The 23,151-nt window shown below is 40.0% G+C and overlaps 2 protein-coding genes and 2 pseudogenes across 38 annotated transcripts in view; 1 reads left to right on the top strand and 3 right to left on the bottom strand.

Moving 5' to 3' along the window:
• The window catches only part of SSH2 (slingshot protein phosphatase 2), a 248,306-nt gene extending 246,558 nt beyond the window's left edge, over nucleotides 1–1,748 (bottom strand). The window contains exon 1 of one of the 2 annotated variants that reach the window (XM_027034594.2): nucleotides 1,509–1,748. In XM_027034594.2, coding sequence (XP_026890395.1) covers nucleotides 1,509–1,571 — 63 coding nt within the window. In that variant the 5' untranslated portion in view covers nucleotides 1,572–1,748. The remainder of the gene's footprint in view (nucleotides 1–1,508) is intronic. The other variant, XM_027034596.2, reaches the window with a different exon arrangement.
• The window catches only part of EFCAB5 (EF-hand calcium binding domain 5), a 191,027-nt gene continuing 169,300 nt past the window's right edge, over nucleotides 1,425–23,151 (top strand). For 7 of the 36 annotated variants that reach the window (XM_015065093.3, XM_015065091.3, XM_015065090.3 and 4 more), the window contains exons 1-2: nucleotides 1,779–2,371; nucleotides 3,440–3,533. The gene's annotated coding sequence lies outside the window, so the exon portion shown is untranslated. Of the gene's footprint in view, nucleotides 1,586–1,776; nucleotides 2,372–3,439; nucleotides 3,534–23,151 lie in introns of those variants that run through there. The other 29 variants (XM_053211625.1, XM_053211613.1, XM_053211610.1 and 26 more) reach the window with 11 other exon arrangements.
• On the bottom strand, nucleotides 9,813–10,452 carry LOC106968719 (peptidyl-prolyl cis-trans isomerase A-like; annotated as a pseudogene).
• LOC106968704 (COP9 signalosome complex subunit 8-like) lies at nucleotides 12,533–13,359 on the bottom strand (annotated as a pseudogene).

Genomic DNA, 23,151 nt, shown 5'->3' with positions numbered 1-23,151 from the left:
TACTAACTTCCAGGCAAAAGGTCCTCCAGCTTTTCTTTTAATACTTTAAGCAACGGACATTCACTATTTTTGCAAAGCAGTCCACTCCACTGTTACAAGATTCTTCTTCCTTACAATCATTGAAAATCTGCCTCCCTGAACTTCTTACCCAAGGATCCTAGTTCTGCTCTCTGCAACAATACAAGTTAACCCCCGAAATATAATCACTTCTAGAATTAGGGTATAATTGTCAATTTGGCCACACAAAATTCACAAGAAAGCTCAGGGGAAAAAAAAAAGAAACCACCACTATACTGAATTTTGAAATTCAGGAAACTATGTTGAAATCACAAGTCACTGTATTTTCAAGATATCAAAGCCCACGACTCAGTGAACATATAAATATAAAGAATAACCTGATGTTTTACAGTGAAGGGTGGTACAGGGTTTAGTGAATACCTTTTGGCAACTTGAAACTACTAAATCCACCAACACAGTTTTAAAAATTACAATTCTGTAGGGAGTTCAAGATGGCTTTTCCAGTTGCTCATTATTTTCATTCTATTTCCTTCTACAACATTTGCATGTTTTAAAGATCCCATTTCGCCCCACTGATGCAATATTTTATTTTTTAAATAAGCATTTTCAAGAATAAAGCCTAAAAGAGTGGGGTGTAAAGGGATGGAGGTGGGGCTAGGAGCCAAGTCAAAGAAGGGCCCAGCAGGAAAAGGCTGGTTATTGGGTATTTTCCTTCTGGAAGCATGCTTCACTGGCATACGCATCTGAAGCATACAAACACGACCCAAGAACAAGAATGATCATGAGCAATGAGTGCAAGGCATTAATACCTGTAAGATGTAAATGAATTGGCCCTGGTTATCAAACAGCGCCAGATGCTTCAGGACTACTTAGAGAAAAGGTAAGAGGTCCAAGAAAGAGACCTCTCTGCTGGAGAGGAGGGAAGAAACCAAGGAGTAACTACCAGCTCAGCAATCCAATGAAGCCCAAACAGTACCAGAGCCCAAGAAAGACAGCAAGTGACTAGAGGGAAGGCACATACCCCGGAGAGCCTGAAGAAGGGGTTGCAGGGTGGGAATACTGAACGAGTCCATGAAATGGGTGTGGGTATAGGGATGTGGTGTGTGTTAGGGGCAACGCAGGAGTCCCATCGTCCTCTCCCTGCAGCAGAGCAACAGAGGGTACAAGGAAGGGGGAGGGTGAAAAGCAAGAATGACTCATTCGCGAAAGGAAGTGTTCAAGCCGTAGGAAAGCATGCCACGGGGGGGGAGGGGGGGTTCGGGGCGAGGACTGCGAGAGCCAGGTGTTCAGAGTGATGGGGGCAAAAACCAACGTCCCGTGGGTCCCGCAGCTCGTCTTAAAGATGGGGGGTGTGGGGGGTTCGCGGCAGCCGAGTGCCAAGGCCTGGGAAGCGGCGCGGCGCGTGCGCAGTGGCGCTCGGCGGGACCCGCTGAGGCAAAGCGGAGCCGCAGTGACAGAAGCGAGCGGAGCGGCCGCCGGGTGGGACTCACCGAGGCGCAAGGGCTGGAGGTGGTGCTGGGGGTAGGCGACCGCTGGACCGTGACCAAAGCCATCTAGGCGCTGCTAGGTTGTTCCGGGCAGGGCATTCTTGTCCTGAGTATGGGGGGCGGGAGGGTGACGGAGCCGGGATGGGGAAAGGGGTGTGGGAGGGGGGTGAGGGGAACGGGGAGGAGGAAGAGGCCGAGGGAACGGCCGCAGGGTCCGCACCCACCACGGGACTCTCGCCGACTGACGCGCCGAACGGGCGGCGGGAGGGCGGGCGGGCGGTTCGGCAGCAGCGGGGCACAATGAGCGCTCCCAGTGCGCAGGCGCCACCTGTCAGCAACCGCCTCTCCCCTCGGCGCGCGCCGCCGCCTCGCCGTAACCCTTGAGTTGCCGGAAGCCGGCCGGTTGTTTGCGCCTCTGACCGCCGCCCCTTCCTGGGTTTCCTCCTTTGCTCTGGAATCGCGCGGTTTGCCCGCGCCCGGAGGCTGTGAACTGGGATGGGGGGAGGGGCCCCGGTTCTGGGAGCCTTTGGAGTCCCCACTCCTGAGAGACGACCATTTCATGAGGTGGGGGCGCACAGCTTAACCGATCTTAGAGAAAGGAAACTGAGGTGAAAATCCTGAGGCAAACACGTTGTCTGGTGGGAAAGGGCTCCGCGGGGCTTCAAAGGCTTTCGCTAGGCGGGAGTGAGACTTACTGGACTAGAGACCCTCGTGGCGCGACCAGGAGACGAGTTTATCCCCCTTTGACCCGGCTCTCGGGGGCTTTTTCTAAGCTGTACCACCCTCTATCTCAGAGTCCATGTTTTATGATGCGACTTCGTGAAAGAAAGAAAGCTTTTTCATATTATACCCTGAGAAGCTTCATGGTAGGTACCCTCACACTTCCTCTATTACCCTGGCCCCTAAGGACTCACTCATTCATTATTCCTAAAGTGAGAGAGACTATGAGCCCGGGAGGCCGAGAAAGCAGGGCTCACAGAGTTATAAGGGTCCAACCTGCTATTTACCTCCCACTTGCTTCCCGATGGGGAGAAATTCTCTTAAATAGCATTTGCTCTTTGAGATTTTTTTTTTTTCTCCTTCGGCTCTAGATTTCATAGACAAATGTGAAATGTAGGTTATTAAATATTTTAAAGGAACAATCTAAAAGATAAACCGTCAGCATGGGGCGCTTGGGTGGCTTAGTCGGTTAAGCATCGGACTTGGGCTTGGGTCATGATCTCACAGTTCATGAGTTTCAGCCCCACATAGGGCTCTGTGCTGACAGCTCAGCCTGGAGCCTGCTTGGGATTCTGTGTCTCCCTTTCTCTCTGCCCCTCCCCTGCTCTCGCGCTCTCAAAAATGAATAAACGTTAAAAAATTAAAAAAAAAAAAAGATAAACCATTAGCAGACCATAAGCGAAGAAAGTAATTAAAAATCAAGATTTAAAAAGGGGGGAAATCTTACTATGCAAATATCATTGATTGTTTACACAGAGAAAGTTGACAAAACTATTTCTCAATTTGAGTGGACGCTCTGGAATATACCACCATATGTATCAAAACTGAGGAAACACACACATTAAGGAGTTTGCAGTTATTAAAGCCACCTCCTCCTGTTTGTCACTCAAACTCTCTTGGATTTCATTGCTTCCTTTAAACTGACAGGACTGTCATGTGCTCCTTCTGGCTGCTGTATGGTTAAGTGCCACTAGAGCCCTCTGTGCTGAGCCTTTGTTCTCTCCCTGGGGCCCTGCGGTTGAAATAATTAGCAGGGAGGTTCCATCAAGAATCAGACACTGAGGGTCCCTGTACTGTACAGTCCTGTGTAGAATGAATTGCTGAGAAGCCAGCTGGTAGGCTTTTGCCCCCTGGTGGTGGTCAAGAGTGCCTGCGAGACAAAAATTAAACAAAGATGTATGGTTCACAGATTAAACAATCTGTGTTTTTCCCAGAGCTGCGAAGTAAACAGGAAAAGACAAGACAAAGTTCAGAAGTAAGAACTTTGAACCAATGCTTAGGAGACCACACAGGAAGCTGTATGCATAGGTAAGAAATCTACATAGCTGAAAGCTGAATGAACTCAAATGAAACACGTGGTTTATAAGCCAAAGTATTGTTCTAGAAAAAATATTATACAGATCAATAGGTCTTAATGTACTTGTATGTTGATTTTCTTACTGACTCAGGATAGCAACACTGCCTATCTAGTTTTGTTGTCAACATAATATTAAGAAATTCTTTTGGCAGATGAGAGAATTCCATTAATCTCCCAGTGGGAAAGATCACTACTGTAGGAGTCAGAAGACCTGGCTTCTAGTTCCAATTTGTAAAACCTTATGCAAATGGCTTAGACGTTTTAAGCATTGGTTTCTACAATGGAGCTCTAACTCACAGGATTCTTGTGATCAAATGAGATAATGCATGGTAAAGTCCTATATAATCTGTAAAGCCTTTTATGTAATTAAGATAACTTTATTATTCTTTGAAGTTTGTTCCAAGTTCAGTCAGCTTTTGCTGAGTGTACCCTATATGTAGAAAATAGCATCAAGCAAAAAGGGACTAAAAAGGGCTAAAAAGACGTATGATTCATGCCTTTCTCAACAGTGAGAGAAGTAGATCAGTGGTCAAGAGATGTGTCATCTGTAGGAAGATATAGAACATCTCTATTAGGAGCGCCTGGGTGGCACAGTCGGTTAAGCGTCCGACTTCAGCCAGGTCACGATCTCGCGGTCTGTGAGTTCGAGCCCCGCGTAGGGCTCTGGGCTGATGGCTCAGAGCCTGGAGCCTGTTTCTGATTCTGTGTCTCCCTCTCTCTCTGCCCCTCCCCCGTTCATGCTCTGTCTCTCTCTGTCCCAAAAATAAATAAAAACGTAGAACATCTCTATTAAACATATCTGAGAAGATAAAATCCTGGTCAAAATTGGGATTATAAAAAAGTTGGGATTATAAAGTACCCAGATTCACATTAAGTTTATTTGTATCAGGAAATTAATTTATTAATTTACAGAGGAAGTATCTCTTCCTGGCATATAACCTTTTAAGGAAACTAAGATTTGGAAATTAATGGTGCGTGTTCATTAATTTATTTGTCATTAATTGAGAAAATACTGAGTGTATATTTTATACTAGAGACTGTTCTAAAAACAAAATAAAAGTCTGTCTATCAGGGGCTCAAAACCTGTTAGGGAAAAACACACCAAATAATGACAGTATGGCAGAGTGGCACTGTGGATTTTGTCACCTCTGCTAGGCCCCCAAGGGAGACACAGATATAGGAGAAGTCTAGTTATGTGCAAAGTGCTTTAGAAACACAGAGGAAGAGGTCTGGGCAAATATACATTTTACAATATTGCCTTTCAGGCTTTGGCTGCAGAGCTAGATCAAATGTGAGCATTTGAAATCTATACTGTCTTCCCTGGATTCCACCCTGGTTTGTACTTTCTGGTGATCTGAGGAAGTATTTACTTCTAACAGAGAAAAGACCCTAGAATCCTCTTAATATGTTAGTTGAATTTAAGAAGAGAGAGGCCAAGAGCAGGAGTCCCAAAAGAAGGAGCCAGAGACAGAAGTCCTCCTAGTTCTATTTATAGCACCTTTATTCTTCCCACCTGTGATAATGGAGGCCTAGTTGTGCTATTGGAATTCCTTTAACCCTTAACTTGTAACATCACTTCTTTGGGGATGAAATTATAGGGGAACTTTTGAAATTCTTGAGTCACTTGGTTCTTAAGCTTTGAGAATTTATGAAAAGTATTAACTATCTCTCAAGAAAGATATATGTGCGCATTTCACACACCCACTGAAATCCATTGAGAGGCCCCAGGTAAAGAGTCCTATCTAAAGCTAAAGCAGTGCTTCTGAACCTTTTTTCATATCATGACATCCATAGAAATAATAGTATAGCACACTGGGATAAATTTAAAGGAGATTTGGAGGCAACTATAATGGGGCATGGTGAAAATACTTGTATTTATATAATATAATGAGGAAAAAAAAACATATTCAGGATATTAAATATTGAATTTGTATAAACTTCCAAATAAAGTTTCTCAAAAATTTAATGAAAAACTTGAGATTGCTTCTATAAGCATAATGTTTTTTATGTAGGGTTTTTAAAAACATTATTACAATATGATTGATTATACTCTCTATGCTATACTTTTCATCTCCATGACTTATTTATTTTGTAACTGGAAGTTTCTTAATCCCTTTCACCTATTTCACCTGAACCCCTATTTCCCTCCCTTTTGGCAACCATCACTTTGTTTTCCATATTTATGAATCTATTTCTGCTTTTTGTTTATTCTGTTTTTTGGATTCCACATGTAAGTGAAATCATGTGGTGTTTGTCTTTCTCTGTCTGACTTATTTCACTTAACATAATACTCTTCAGGTCCATCCATGTTGTTGCAAGTGGCAAGATTCCATTCTTTTTTATGACTGAATAATAAATATGTATATGTATATGTATATGTGTATATATATATCACATATTTTTTATTCATCTGTCTATAGGTGGATACTTGGATTGCTCCCATATCTTAGGTATTGTAAATACTGCAATAAACATAGGGGTGCTTATATCTTTTCAAATTGGTGTCTTCACTTTTTTTAGGTAAATGCCCACTAGTAGAATTACTGGATCGTATGGTAGTTCTATTTTTAATTCTTTGAGGAATCTCTGTAATATTTTCCATAGTGGTTGCACCAATATACGTTCCCACCAACAGTGCACAAGGGTTCCCTTTTCTCCATGTCCTCACCAACACTTGTTATTTCTTGTCTTTTGATACTATCCATTAAGACTGGTGTGAGACAATATCTCACTGTAGTTTTGATTTGTCTTCACCTGATGATTAGTGATGATGAGCATCTTTTCATGTGTCTGTTGGCCATCTGTATGTCTTTGGAAAAATGTCTAGTCAGGTCCTCTGCCTATTTTTTTTTTAAATTTTTTAATGTTTATTTATTTTGAGAGAGAGAGAGAGTGCAAGTGGGGGAGGGGCAGAGAGAGAGGGAGACACAGAATCTGAAGCAGGCTCCAGGCTCTGAGCTGTCAGCACAGAGCCTGATGTGGGGCTTGAACTCAAGAACCATGAGATCATGACCTGAGCTGAAGTTGGACACTTAACTGACTGAGTCACCCAGGTGCCCCTACCTATTTTTTAATCAGAGTATAATTTTGTTAGCGTTGGCTTATATAAGTTCTTTGTATAATTTAGATATTAACTCTTTATTGGTTATATTGTTTGCAAATATCTTCTCCTATTCAGTGGGTTGCCTCTCTGGTTTGTTGATGGCTTCCTTTGCTGTGCAAAAGGTTTTTATTTTGTTGTAGACCCAATAGTTTACTTTTGCTTTTGATTCCCTTGTTTGAAGAGACATATCCATAAATATGTTGCTAAGGCCAATGTCTAAGAGTCTATTACTTATGTTTTCTTTTAGGAATTTATGGTGTCAGGTCTCACATTTAGGTCTTTAATCCATTTTGAGTTTATTTTTGTGAATGGATAAGAAAGTGATCCAGTTTCTTTCTTTTGCAAGTAGCTGTCCAGTTTCCCCAGCACCATATATCGAAGAGACTGTCTTCATTGCATATTCTTGCCTCCTTTGTCAAAAATTAATTGACCATATAAGTGTGGGTCTGTTTCTGGGTTCTCTGTTTTGTTCTGTTGATCTCTATGTATGTTTTTGTGCCAGTACTATACTGTTTTGATTATTATAGTTTTGTAATATATCCTGTAATCTGGGATTGTGATACCTGCAGCCTTTGATCTTCTTTCTCAGGATAGCTTTGGCTTTTCAGGGTCTTTTGTGGTTCCATACAAATTCTAGGATTATTTGTTCAAATTCTATGAAAAATGCCATTGGTATTTTGATAAGGATTATGTTGAATTTGTAGATTGCTTATTCCAATCCATGAATATGGTATATCTTTCCATTTGTTTGTGTTATCTTCAGTTTATTTCAACAGTGTCTTATATTTTCAGAGTATAGGTCTTTCACCTTCTTGGTTAAATTTATTCTTAGGTATTTTATTCTTTTTGCTGCAATTATGAATGGGAGTATTTTTTTATTTGTCTTTCTGCTACTTTCTTATTAGTTTATAGAAATGCAACAGGTTTCTGTATATTAATTATGTACCCTGCAACTTTACTGAATTCATTTATTACTTCTAATGGTTTTTTGGTCGAGTCTTTAGGGTTTTCTATATAAAGTATCATGTCATCTGAAAATAGGGATAGTTTTACTTCCTTACCAATTTGGATGCGTCTTATTTCTTTTGTCTGATTTTTGTGGCTAGGACTTCCAGTATTATGTTGAATAAAAGTAGTGAGAATGGACATCCTTATTCCTGATCTTATAGGGAAAGCTTTCAGTTTCACCATTAAATATAATGTCAGCTGTGGGTTTTTCATTTATGACCTTTATTATGTTGAGATGTGTTCTCTCTAAATCTACTTTGTTGAGAGTTTTTATCATGAACAGATATTGTATTTTATCAAATGCTTTTCTGCATCTATTGAAATGATCACATGGTTTTTATCCTTCCTCTTGTTAATGTGATATATCACATTGATTGGTTTGTGAATATTGAACCATCCTGGAATAAATCCAACTCGACTGTGGTGAATAATCCTTTCAATGTATTGTTGAATTTGGTTTTGGTTTGCTAGTATTTTGTTGAGGATTTTTGCCTCTATGTTCATTGGGGATATTGGCCTGTAGTTTTTTTACAGTGTCTTTAAAAAAATTTTTTTTCGGGGCGCCTGGGTGGCTCAGTCGGTTGGGCGTCCGACTTCGGCTCAGGTCACGATCTAGCGGTCCTTGAGTTCGAGCCCCGCGTCAGGCTCTGGGCTGATGGCTCAGAGCCTGGAGCCTGCTTCCGATTCTGTGTCTCCCTCTCTCTCTGCCCCTCCCCCGTTCATGCTCTGTCTCTCTCTGTCTCAAAAATAAATAAAAAAACGTTAAAAAAAATTAAAAAAAATTTTTTTCAATGTTTATTTATTTTGGGGAGAGAGAGATAGAACGTGCAAGTGTGATCAGGGTAGGGGCAGAGAGAGACAGAGACAGAGGATCTGAAGAAGGCTGTGCTGTGTCAGCACAAATCCTAATGCAGGGCTTGAACTCACAAGCTCTGAGATCATGACCTGAGCAAAAGTCAGACACTTAACTAACTGAGCCACCCAGGCACAGTGTCTTTTTGTGGTTTTGATATCAGGGTACTTCTGTCCACATAGAATGTATTTGGAAGTTTTCTTCCCTGTTCATTTTTTGGAATAGTTTTAGTAGAATGGGTATTAACTCTTCTTTAAATATTATATAATATTAATATTATGTATAATAATTATAAATTATATTATTTATAATATATTATATAATAAATATATAAAATATAATGTATTTAATATATAATAATATAACATTAAATATTTTATATATTATATAAGATATACATATATATATTTACTATCTATCTATTTTGAGAGAAAGAGTGAGCAGGGGAGGGACAGAGAGAGAGAGGGAGAGAGAGAATCCCAAGCCAGCTGTGCACTGTCAGAACCATGAGATCATGGTCTGAGCCTAAATCAAGAGTCTGACGCTTAACCAACTGAGCCACCTGAGGGCCCCAGTATTAACTCTTCTTTAAATGTTTGGTAGAATTCAGCTGTGGAGCCATCAGGTCCTGGACTTGTGTTTGTTGGGAGTTTTTTGATGACCTATTCAATTTCATTACTAGAAATTGGTCTGTTCAAATTTTCTATTTCTTCCTGATTCCATTTGGAAGATTGTATGTTTCTAGGAATTTATCCATTTCTTCTAGGTTGTCCAATTTGTTGGCATATTATTTTTCATAGTTTTATTTTATAATCCTTTGTATTTCTGTAGTGTTGGTTGTTATTTCTCCTCTTTCATTTCTGATCTTATTTATTTGAATCCTCTCTTTTTTTCTTTCTTAATGGATTTGTATAAGTTTATCCAATTCTAGTTATCTCTTTAAAGAACCAGCCATTGGTTTCACTGATCTTTTCTATCGATTTTTTTCATTTCTCTTTCATTTATTTTCACTCTAGTCTTTATAATTTTCTTTCTTCTACTAGCTTCAGGCTTTGCTTGTTCTTTTCCTAGTTCCTTTACTTGTAAGTTTATATCATTGTTTTGAGCTTTTTCTTGTGTCTCAAGGTAGACTATAAACTTTCTTCTTAGAACTGCTTTTGCTGTGTCCCAAAGATTTTGGACCATTGTGTTTCCATTTTCATTTGCCTCCATGTACTTTAGTTGTTGTTGTTGTTTTTAGTTTTTATTTCATAATCATAAGCTTAACTCTGCAATCCAGCTAGACTTGGAGGGGAGTAAGGAAAATATGGAACCCATAGAACTACAGTGAGAGCACAGATTATAGGATATTTCAAGCAGATAGGGGTGAAGGGATGTACTCTTGAGCTATAAAAGGAATGGTTTGGTAGTTAAAATAAAACACAAGTCAAATTTATTAGATTTGTCCAGTCAGCATTGGTGATCTTCTTGCTGATCTTGCCATTCCTATACCCAAGGTGCTCCATGGCTTCCACAATATTCATGCCCTCTTTCACCTTGCCAAAGACCACATGCTTGCCATTGAACCACTGAGATGAAACTCTGGGAACCATTTGTGTTGCATCCAGCATTTGCCATGGATAAGATGCCAGGACCTATGTGTGTCAGAATGAAATTCTCATCAAATTTCTCCCCATAGATGGACTTGGATCCAGTGCCATTATGGCATGTAAAGTCACCACCCTGGCACATAAATCTTGGAATAATCCTGTCAAAGCAGGAAACTTTATAACCAAATCCTCTGTCCCCAGTGCTCAGAGCATGAAAGTTTTCTGCTGTTTTTGGAATTTGTCTGCAAACAACTCAAAGGAAACACGGCCCAAGCAATGTCCACAGCAATGTCAAAGGACACAGTGGGGTTGACCATGACTGGGTGGCATGGGCAACTCTGGGATGGTGGCACCTGCAAGTCTGTCTCCATGTATTTTTTGATTTCCTCTTTGATTTCTTTGTTAACCATTGGTTGTTTAGTAGCATGTAGTTTAGCTTCAATGTGTTTGTGTTTTTTCCAGTTTTTTTTCCTTGTTTCTAGTTTCATATTGTTGTGGTCAGAAAAGATACTTGATAGGATTTCAATCTTTTTATTGAGACTTGTTTTGTGGACTAATATGTGATGCTGGAGACTGTTCCATGTGCATATGAAAAGAATGTCTATTTTACTGTTTGGGGATGAGATGCTCTGTACATATCTGTTAATCCATCTGATCTAATGGGTTATTCAAAGCCACTCCTTCCTTATTGATTTTCTGTCTAGATGATATATTCATTGGTGTAAGTGGGGTATTTAAGTCCCCTACTATTATTGTGTTACTGTCAATTTCTCCCTTTATATCTATTAATATTTGCTTGTATTTAGGTGCTTCCATGTTGGGTGCATAGATATTTACATGTCAATCCTGTTTTTACATTGATTCCTTTTTATCATTATGTAATGCCCTTCTTTTTCTCTCGTTACAGTCTTTGTTTTTAAGTCTGTTTTGTCTGATGTAAATATTGCTACCTTTTTTCCACCTTCATTGCATGGAATATCATTATTTTATCCCTTCACTTTCAATTTGTATGTGTCTTTTGGTCTGAAGTATCATAGACAACGTACAGGTGCATTTTGGTTTTTTATCCATTAAGTGACCTGATGTCTTTTGATTGGAGCATTTACATTTAAAGTGATTATTGATAGGTATGTACTAACTGCCATTTGTTGTTTTCTGGTTGTTTTTTAGTTCTTTGTTCCTTTCTTATCCTCTTGTCCTCCTTACTTTTCCTTCTGGTTTCATGACTTACTTTCGTGTTATGCTCAGGTTTATTTTTTTATTTTGTGTATAATAAGTTTTTAATTTGTGGTTACATGTGGGGTTCATATATAACATGTGTATTAGCGGTCTATATTAAGTTGGTCACTTGAGTTCACATGTATGCTGAAGAATACATTCTAAAGGCACTAAATTTTTACTCCCCCTGCATGTTTTATGTATGTGATATCATGTCTTACATCTTTATTTTATATATCCCTTGACTACTTTTTTGTAGATATAATTGATTTTATTATTTTTGTGTTTTAGCCTCCTTACTGACTTTATAAGTGATTAATCTGTTACCTTTATTATATGTTTGCTTTTACTAGTGAAGTTTTTTCTTAATTTTCTTCCATTTATGTTCTTTTCATTTAAATAATTCCCTTTATTTTATTTTTTCAATTAAATATTTATTGAACAAATGCAGAATAAATTAAGTGGGGTGTGGGGAGATAACCTGAAGATACAATGAACATCTCCAAATATTCAGAGGGCATCACACAAAAACTGAAAGACTTGTTCACTATTTTTCCAAAAGGCAGAACTTGAACCAAAGGATAAATATAAGCAACCAGTAGGCTGCAGGACAGTTGGGCAAAGTGTATCACTTATCTTAATAACTTTGCCAATATAATGCTTTCCACCCTACATTTCCCTGCTTCTAAAAGGAATATTACATCTAATATGTCTCCTGAGGGTCTTAAATAGTCACATTTTCATGACAAACCCTCCACTGCCAGTACACTGGATGTACTAACACTACCAGGAAAAGATGTGAAGTTAACACACTGCTTTACTGAGGAAATGGTCTTTTGTTCCTCATCTACATTTCAGCATTCTGTGTGTGATATTCAGGAGGTGAGGAGAAAGGAGAGCACATTCTCTGAAGAGGGTGGATAGGAATCCTCAGCAGCTCAGATACTGCCTCTGGGGACAGTCTTTCTCAAATCCCACATGAATCACTGTAACTCTTAACCATCGGTACAGACTGGGGGGTGTGCTGTGCTGCGGCAGGAACAAACAATTGACAACCACTGTCCCACATGAAGCAGGAAATCTGTGTTTTATAGTCACTAGGAAATATAAACTGCATAATACTGACGGGTTCCATCCAAATTGTCAAATATTACAAAACAAAAATTGTTTCAACAACTATTCAGCATAATGTTTAAGGACAAAATACATATAATATACTATATATATGTATTTTATCACATACTCAGTAGGGAATGCTGGGGTGCTAATCCATCCAATAAATTGAAAATAAAAATTTTACATTTCTATATTTGTCAGTATACAGGATTCTGAAGGTGGATCTTGAATTCAGAATGATATATCAGTTTTTGATGAAAGCCACATAATTGGTCAGTCTGGCTAACTGCTGCTTGTTGGGGATTGGTGGAATTGGGGCAGGTTCTGATGAGGGAATGATCCAGTTGAAGGAAACATCCAGGGCCCCTGAAACTGGTTTTTTGGGCATAACATTCTTGTGGTGAAGTGGGCTTGCCATCCTTATTCTAATGTACCTTTCACAGCCTCTTCCACAGGAGCCTGACAACGGCTGCAAAGTCGTTGGCTCTTTATGGAGGTGTAGGCTTGAGAGACTAGGGTGAAGGCTCTTCTCTTTGTGGCATCTCTAAGTGCTTCTATGATTGGCCAGACCATCTCAGACCACTGGTGTGCGTTGAAGGTCATGTAGATGCCAGGAAAATCTCTCTCCAGATTCTTTGTCCTACTGACCAAATTCCCCCAAGTTCAGAATTTACAGATTCTATAGTATCCTTTTCCAAAGATATCTTCCATTATTCATATCATTATAAAGCCTAACAGCTGACCATACACTGGGGGTGTAGCAATTCCTCCAGGAGCCTTGAGTTCCTGGTTCCCACACTGATCCAGCAACTTACTGAAATTAAGGCACTTTCTGTCATAAAACCAGCACTGGCATCTTCCCAGCCAGTCCCACCTCAGCACCTTCCCAAAAGTAGACCCCAGACAGCCCCTTGGCCATCGCACCCACAGTGAAGTACTAAAAAATTCCCTGTAAACAAAAACCAAAAACAAATAGAAAGAGGAATTCCATTTAACATTTCAGGTCATCATTCAGAATTTAAGAAGAGATAAAGATTTTCCCAGATAAACAAAAGTTAAAGGAGTTGCTCACCACTAAACTAGTCTCACAAGAAATGTAGAGTCTTATGATTGAAATGACTGCACATAATTCCTGAACAAGACAATTCAACAATGATCACTTGTTAGTCATTATTGATGAGAATATAATTCATGCAACTAAGTGATAAATTTAAAATAATTTTCACAACAATTAAAAAGTTACAAGTATAAATTATATTTGACTGTAATCACTCTTACTTTTTTCCTACTGGCAAATGTAAGGTGGCAATATCTTATGATAACATGACTGGTTTCATAATCCACTTTTTCATATCAATTATATATTACAAAATAATGGTCAAACTCTAATTTGCAGAGTATGACTATGTTATTAAAATGAAAATCCTGCAGCTAATTTGTATGTAACTAAAAGGGCATATCAGCCATGAAGAAAGGGAAGAATTCAATATATAGGAAGAGAGATATTGGGGGTTGAGTCCATAAGGAGTATCTGGCAGGCCTCCCTGTGTTTCCTGGCCACACCTTAGGCTGTGAGTCCTGCCCCTTGGGTACCTGGAACATGCACTCTTCCAGCAGCTCTAAGGCTCAGTGTTTATGACAAGCAGCAATACTCACTGCAACTGGCTTTGGAAGGTGATGCCCTGGTAGTAGAATACTCCTTGGCTTTGCTTTTTTATTAAAGGATACTTGCTTTAATAAAGCAAATTCTTAATTATGCTTGCTTCCTATGGGACCATGGGGGACACTAGAGTGGATCATCAGTCTCTGATTATTTTGGGCTATTCTCTGAGAATCCTTCGAACATGATGAGGTCCCACTCATCAAAATGAGTTCATTTTTGCTTTTGTTTCCCTCGCCTCTGGAGGCGTGTTGAATAAGAAGCTGCTGCGGCCAAGATCAAAAAGGTTTTTGCCTGCATTCTCCTTGAGGATTTTGATGGCTTCCTGTCTTACATTTAGGTCTTTCATCCATTTTGAGTTTATTTTTGTGTATGGTGTAAGAAAGTGATCTGAGTTCATTCTTCTGCATGACGCTGTCCAGTTTTCCCCGCACCACTTGCTGAAGAGACTGTCTTTATTCCATTGGATGTTCTTTCCTACTTTGTCAGAGATTAGTTGGCCATATGTTTGTGGGTCCATTTCTGTGTTCTCTATTCTGTTCCATTGATCTGAGTGTCTGTTTTTGTGCCATGAATACATAATTTAACAAGAATTGTTACCCAGATATAAAGTGAAGAAGTGACTACAAAGCTAAAAAGAGAAATCCAAGGTATTATAGAGGGAGCAAATATTACCACATCTAGAGCTGGGGGAAAAAAAAATGAAGCAAAGGAAGAAACTTACAAACAGAGGAGTGACCCCTCAGTTGAAACTCAGATGTATGAGAAGATGCTGCTCAGTTGGTGTCGGTGTCCCTGAGCTTAGAGGAGGGATTCTGTGGGACCCAGACCGCTAAGGCAGGAACAATGGCCGGCTGGTGTTGATGTCTTTGAGTCGATGAAATGTACAAAACTGTAGAAAAACTACAAACTGGATTCAGTTGTTGCTGCAGAAAGGGCCTGCTGCTACCAGGATGAAGAACCATTGCTGGCATAAAGCACACAGAAACCAAAAGGCTATAGGAGGCAGTCTTGAGGTAGACAGGAAGGAACAATTCTCTTGCCCTCCCACAGTCTCGGGTTCTCCCTCTGGTGCCACCAGTTAACAGAGCTTAACAGGACCACATGGCAAGGCAAAGAAATGTGGTTTTCAGAGTCCCAGCTCCAGCATCAAAGAATAATACAAAAGGGTGAGTTGAGAGCTGAGATAATGATGTAGTAACTGGCATTTGACTGATGTGAAAACTGGTACCAGAAATGGGGTTTATCTTTCATCCTCTGGTTTGCATATATCTCATAAAGATAGTTAAAGACCTTCTTCCTGCGCCTCATATCCAATGAGTATAATGTCATCAATGTAGTGGACCAAGTCAATGCTGATTGGAAGGTCAAGATGCTCAAAATCTCTGTGGACTACATCATGGTAGAGAGAAGGAGAACTGTCATAGCCCTGGGGCAAGACAGTGAAGTTACATTGTTGGCTTTGCCTAGTAAAAGCCAATAGCTTCTGGTGTTCTCTACCAATTTGTATGGAGAAATAAGCATTTGCTAGGTCGATAGCTGCATACCAGGTAGCAGGGGGTACATTGATTTGCTCCAGTAAAGATACTACATGCAGAAAGCAGCTGCAATTGCAGGCAGACATCACCTGATTAAATTTATAATAATCTACATTCTCCAAAATCCATCCACCTTCTTCACAGACCGAACGGGCAAGTTAAGTTGGCATGAGATAGGTTTCATCACTCCCTGCTGCTTTCAAGTCTTTATTGGTGTTACTAACCTCTGTAAATCCCCATTCTGTCATCCCAGGAAAACAATATTTTTTGTTTACTCTCCTGGTATATGTATATGTGGGGGAGGGGAATTTCCAAGGGCTACAACTTGACCCTTCATACTATAAGCCTCCTTATTTCACGATCAGAAATTCTGATCTGGAATTCTAAACTGAAAATTCTGCCAGTTACCATGTATCTATTCTAATTATACACACAGGAACTTATGAAATCACTATAGAGTGGTTCTGTGGATTTACTTAATCCACTGATTCAAACTTGAGTTAAGACTCAATTTCTCGGGGGGATTGTGGGGTGGGGAATGGGTTAAATAGGTGATAGGGATTAAGGAATGCATTTGTTGTGATGAGTACTGGGTGATGTATGGAATTGTTGATTCATTTTATTGTACACCTGAAACTAAAATCACACTGTGAACTAACTGGAATTAAAAACTTTTAAAAAATAAAAGGAAGGTGCAAGGACTAAGCTCTGGGAGAACTCCAATATTAGAACTCTAAGAAAAGAAGAATAACCAACAGGAGAGACATAAAAAACGACTAGGGAAGTGAAAGAAAAACTCAAGTATTGTTATCTTGGAAGCCAAGTGAAGAAAGTACAGGTTTTCCCCACTGTCTGAAAGTATGACATTCCTGTGAAACCTTCTGCAAGCCAGAATGACATAAAGCAAAGAAGCAATTACCATTTATTTATATCGCAAAAAATTTTGAACATTCCTAGACCCCAAAAAATCAACTCTTTTAGGCTTTTCTGTTTCCTCAGGACACATCTTGTTAATTGATGCACAATATATGTCGAGATAAAGCACAGATGCTTCAGACACAGTTCAAAGCTACGGTTGCTGAATGCTGAGCTGCTGAGTGTGGCTCCTGGGAAGGAGCTTAGGATGCATGCTGCCTCTATAATGACTTGCCTCAAAACAAATGCTGAATGCTATTTTTACTTTCTGCCTTTTTTTGTAAAGGCAAAAATCCCTTTGGATTTCTTTCCCTTAGGGAAACCAGGTGGTGGTCAATGCATCATCAAGATTAATACTCAGCTACGACCTCAAAGACCTAACTCACCAATTGACCCCAATTCAACTGTGTTCAAACTCCTCATCACCACTGGGAGAAATGGTGCTAATCTTAAAGGACCCCAAGTCAGGCCATGGGCATTGCAGCAATACTTCTTCCTGAGACCCTCATGTTGGGCCATGTGCAGTTCAGTATTACTTTGCTAGACATCCCAGCAAGCAAAGTCTTCCATGTCCATGCAGATGTCAGAATGGAGAAAGATCAGTGTGAAGATTCAGGTGTCCTCCAGAAGTTTCTGGGTTCTCACCAGACCATCCTCTTTACCCTCTTTGTGGTGCTATTGTAACATTTTTTTTTTTTTGTCTTCTAGCATACAATGCCTTCTTAAACAAGATACAGGCAATTACAGTTGTTTATGTAGCAACTCTAGGAATACCACAGCCATGTTCTTAGACCCCCACATATTCCTCCCCACTCTTTCATGACTCTACAACCCCCACCAGCCCAGAGTCAGCTACAACATTGGCTGTGGAGTATGAGGCAGTAACCTCCACTTGGACAAGTCCCCTTAACTGTAGAGGACTGGAGATTTCTAGCAACCAGGAACTAGCAGCAACCTCTATACTCATAAGCCCCTAAACAAGGGTTCTGAGAACTGTAATTAAATGATCCTAAGCTGTTCCATAAAGAGAGAGAGAGACTCAGTTTCTCACCTGTGCACCACAAAGCCCACACTTAAATTGGTGGGCTGCATGGCATTTAGAGTCCCCAGGAACTAACATCAATTTAGTGCCAATGTTTAGAAATCCCTGAAAAAGCTGAATATTTCTTTTTCCCTGGCACACAGTCATTTTAGGAGATGGCCACAGCTCCTTGTAAAGAAGACTTGGAGGAAGATTTTCAGTATATACTAATGGCAGTGCTACAGTAGCCTCCTTTAAGGGGATGCAACCTTGCCTTCAGTTATGGGGCTTAGACCTGGTAACTGGTAAGAGGTCAGAACTCTCTACTGTGGTGACTAAAGTCATATTTTTGGCCACCATATATGGATTTTTTATACTAAATGTTGGTGACCAACATTTCAGTAGGCTGGTCATCTATTTTATTCCTACAACCATCATAATCATTTAGCCACAAAGATCGGTGAGGGTCAAAAAAGGATCTGATTACCACTATATTTCTACTTCTCTCTTTTAAAAAATGTTTACTTAGTTTTGAGAGAGAGAGAGAGAGAGAGAGAGAGAGAGAGAACATGAGCAGGGGAGGGGCAGAGAGAGGGAGACACAGAATCTGAAGCAGGCTCCAGGCTCTGAGCTGTTAACACAGAGCCCGATGCGGAACTCGAACTCATGTACTGTCAGATCATGACCTGAGCTGAATCGGATGCCCAACTGACTGAGACACACAGGTGCCCCTATATTTCTACTTCTCTTTATAGTAAATGTGCCTGCTTTGTCTTTGGTGGTTAAACAGTAATGTTTAACTTCTGCTACTCGGAAATGGGTCATCCCACATGCCTAACCTACAGAAGAAAGCCACTATAGAGCTTTTCAAGGATGTAAATACTCCCACTCACTAATATAATTTTCAGTGCGTTGGTAAGGGGATGTTCCCAGAATCCTCTCAGAGGATATACTTGGAGGGAGTGGATGTGCAAGCCAATATGTGATAAATATACTCCAACATTCCTGTCTTCCTAAGTCTTTGGATTTCTTCCTACACGATGCCAGGGATGTTCCAGTATCTCAATTTAAAACACAGGCCACTGTGGAGTCCAAGTTTCAGTGAGTTTACCAAATAAATGGTTAGCATCACTTACAGCTGTAGATGCTAGAACATTAAATCCTTAATGTCTGATAAGTGTACCCATATTAATAAATTCTAACCAACTCAACATTATATTCTGTGCTCCTTGCTTTAACTCCCTTATAGTATACTCTCACATATTCCCTGGATCCCTGGATTTTTGTCACTATATATGCAAATCCTGAGAGTCTTTTGCTGTAAAAGCTATTTCCTCCTGGTCAGACTTTGTATTTGCCCTGCTGGGGCATTTGAACATCTGACTGTAGTTATGAGTCTACTAGAAGTAAGAGGTGGTTGTGGTGAATCTTCAGGAAAATGGGAGTCCCTACCAAGGCAGTTGCCTCAGATGAGATTTTTACAAGGTTTTCAATTTAGTGAAGGCTAGTCTCCACAAATACAGGAGGACAAACTGCCTCCATTTGCAAGAGAGGCTAGAGTGACTCAGGAGTTTGAGATTATTAGTCTCCTAGTTCCACTAAATCTTGGAAATTTGGAATGAAGTCCTTCTTCCCAATCAGTGCCCCAATTTTCACATGAGTAACTTGGCTGGGATGTGAATTCAGTTAACACTGAAACCCATAATTCTTGATGAATTGACCCCTTTATCATTCTATAATGACTTTCTTTGTTTCTTGTTGCAGCTTCTGGCTTAAAGTCTATTTTGTCTGATATAAATATAGCTACCTCTCCTCTATTTTGGTTTCACTTGCATGTGATATCTTTTTCTATCCCTTCACTTTGAGCCTATGTGTGTCCTTAAAGCTGATGTGAGTCTCTTGTTTAGGCAGCACGTAGTTGGGTCTTGTTTTTCATCCATCCAGCCACTCTGCATTTTGATGGAAAATTTAATCCATATGAATTTAGAGTAATTATTGATAGGGAAGAACTTAATCATGTCATCTTGTTAATTGTTTTCTGGCTGTTTCATAGTTCTTTGTTGCCTTCTTCCTCTCTTACCACCTTCCTTTGTGAGCTGATGATTTTCCATAGTGGTATGCTTTGATTGCATTCTTTTTATCTTTTGTGCATCTACTGTGAATTTTTGCTTTGTGGTTACCATGGGGCTTACATAAAACATCTTATAGATACAACAGTGTATTTTAAGCAGATAACAATTTAATTTCAGTTACAGACAAAGAGTCTACCCTTTTACCCTCCCATTTAAAAAAATTTATTTATTTGGGCAGGGGCGCAGAGAGAGACAGAGAGAGAGAATCCCAAGCAGGCTCCACGCTGTCAGCACAGAGCCTGATGTGAGGCTTGATTTCATGAACCATGAGATCATGACCTGAGCCAAAATCAAGAGTCTGACATTTAACTGAGTGAGCCACCCAGGCACCCCTCCCATTTTGTTTTTGAGGCCACAATTTACATCTTCTTATATTATATATCCATTAGCAAATATTGTAGCCATAGTTATTTATAATACTTGTGTCCTTTAACCTTTATACTGGAATTAACTGATTAACACACTACCAGATTACAGTATTGGAATATTCTGAATTTGACTATATAATTAAATTTATCAATATGTTTTATATTTTCATGTTTCCATGTTACTAATTAGTGTCTCTTCATGCCTGCTTGAAGAACTCCTTTCATCATTTCTTATAAGGCAGTTCTAGTGGTGGTGAACTAACCTCAGCTTTTGTTTGACTGGGAAAGACTTTGTCTCTCCTTCATTTCTGAAAACTTTACCAGATAGAGTATTCTTGGTTACTTAAAGTATATCACCCCACTCTCTCCTGGCCTTTAAGGCTTCTGTTAAGAAATCCACTGATAGTCTTATGGAGTTCCTTTATAAGTAGCACACTTCTTTTTATTGCTGCTTTCAAGATTTATCTTTGTCTTTGATTTTTGAAAGTTTTATTATAACGTGTCCTGGGGAAGATCTCTTTGGGTTGAATTTGTTTGCAACTTCATGAACTTGAATGTGCAAATATGCCCCCAGATTTGGGAAGTTCTCAGGCATATTTTTTTAAAATAAGCTTTCTGCCCCTTTCTCTCTATCCTTAGATTCTCATAATACATAGGTTGTTTCTCTTAATGGTGTCCCATCAATCCCATAGGATTTCTTCATTCCCCTTCATTTTTTTCCCCTTTGCTTTTCTCTGACTGGATCATTTCAAATGATCTGTGTTCCTACTGAGTATTTACACAAAGAAAATGAAAACACTAATTCAAGGAGAAGTATGCACCCCTATGTTTATTGCAGCATTATATACAAAAGCCAAGGTGTGAAAGCAACCCAAGCACCCATTGACAGATGAATGGACAAAGATGTCCATACACACACACACACACACACACACGAATATCATTCAGCCATAAAAAAGAATGAGGTCTTGCCATATGTGACAACATGGATGGACCTGGAGGATATTACACTAAATGAAGTAAGTCAGAGAAAGACAGATACTGTATGATTTTACTTATACGTGGAATCTAAAAAACAAACAAACAACCCCAAACAAACAAGAAGCAGAAACAACTAATAAATATAGAGAACAAAGAGATGGTTTTCAGGGAGAGGATATTGAGGGATGGGCAAAATAGGTGAAGGGAGTGGGAAATACAGGCTTCCGGTTATGGAATGAATAAGTCACAGGACTTAAAGGTACAACATAGAGAATATAGTCAGTGGTATTGTGATAGCATTTTATGGTAACAGATGATAGCTATACCTGTGGTGAGCATAGCATAATGTACAGACTTGTCAAATTACTATGTTGTACACTTGAAACTAATGTCACATTGTGTGTCAACTATACTTCAATAAAATAATCTGTATTCAGATTTACTAACTTTCTTCTGCTTGGTCTCATCTGCTATGAAGCTCTTTTTTTGAATTCTTCATTTCAGTCCTTGTATTCTCCAGCTCTGAAATTTCTGGTGTTCTTTTTTATATTTTCTCTTTGTGGAATTTATCATTTCATTCTTCTGTTGTTTTTCTTATTTCATCAAATTGTTTATCTGTGTTCTCTGTTAGCACTCTGAGCATCTTTAATACAATTATTTTGAATTCTTTGTTAGGTAGTTTATGAATCTTTACTTCTTTGGGGCCCATTACTAGAAGTTTACTACATTCCTTTAGTGGTGTCATGTTTCCCTGATCCTTTGTGATCCCTGTCACCTTCATAGGTGTTTGTGCATTTGAAGAAGCAGTTGTCTCTTCCAGATTTTATGGAATGAGTTTGGTGAGGAAAGACTTTCACCTGTGGTTGGGGGCATTTTGGCACATGCTGTGACCCATGGTCTAGTACTGCAGGATACCAAGTGTGAGGGCATGTAGCATCTGTAGATGGGGATGGGTGGAGGTGGCATGGTGTCTCATTGGCTCCAAAAGCTGTGGTCCATAACGTCAGTTACATGATCCTTTGTGTGAGCTGTAGGCAGTCCACAATGTCTGCAAGGACTGTTGGATTCTTTAATGGCATCTCCAGTCTAGTGGCTAGGGACATTCCAGACAGTGATGGTGACCATAGCCAGTGGTGTGCACCCTCCTAGCTATGGGGCTAGTTGAGGGGGGTGGCTGCAGGGGCCAGTTGCAGGCAGATGTGCAGTGGTGAAGGCTAGGTCCTTCAGCAGAGGCTGGGGCCAACTGCAGGCACACAGGCACCTGCAGGGGCCCTGGTTGTCAGTGTGTACATGTGTAACCATTGGGGCCAGCTGTAGGCATGCATTTGTCAGGGGAGGCCAGTGATGGGAGTTGAGGCTGGTGTCTTGCAGATGTACAACCATAGGGTTAACTGCAAGTGAGAGGGGCTGTTCAGACCAATGACAGGGGTTAGGGTTCAGTTCAGACCCATCAACAGCTATACAGATGTTGGCTGTTGGCATATACCTGTGGGACTGCAGGAGCTTGCCATGGCATATGCCCAGCAGTAGAGGCTGGTAATGAGAGTCAAGCCCGCAGCATGCAGGTCAATAGCTGCAGGAGTCTCCTGCCATTCTCAGCAGTTATCTCTATCTTACACTAGCTTTTCTTTCTTAGCCTTACCTTTAAGTGTTTATCAGCAAGGGTTTATCCTTAGCTTTTTTTTTTTTCATCTCCTAGAAGATACTCGTATTGGGTGAGCTCCACTAGCATCTTCCTGCAAATGCATCTTTCTGTCAGTACCCAGGGATTTAAGACTCATGAAATCCAGCTATATGATACTGCTTATCTTCTATTAGTCTGACAAATCAGAATTGTGTATGATTACTTTCTTATACTGAGAAACCTCTTCCTCAAGGATAACTAGCTACCCTTTCATCTATGACTGACAGTCTTGCCAATCAAGATGTCAAATGCTGCAATTCACCAATTTATAAATCTATTGGGAGTGCCTGTGAAAGGGCCTTACCAGATTCACAAAAACCCAGCCTCAGAGCTGACAATCTAAGTAGGATGACTCTGGAATCTCATGAGTGGGGTGTGTGAGG

Source organism: Acinonyx jubatus, chromosome E1 (genome assembly GCF_027475565.1).
Source record: "Acinonyx jubatus isolate Ajub_Pintada_27869175 chromosome E1, VMU_Ajub_asm_v1.0, whole genome shotgun sequence".
Classification (NCBI taxonomy): Eukaryota; Metazoa; Chordata; class Mammalia; order Carnivora; family Felidae; genus Acinonyx; species Acinonyx jubatus.
The sequence above is the reverse complement of the archived record's forward strand: the minus strand, read 5'-3'. Positions and strand labels throughout refer to the sequence as shown.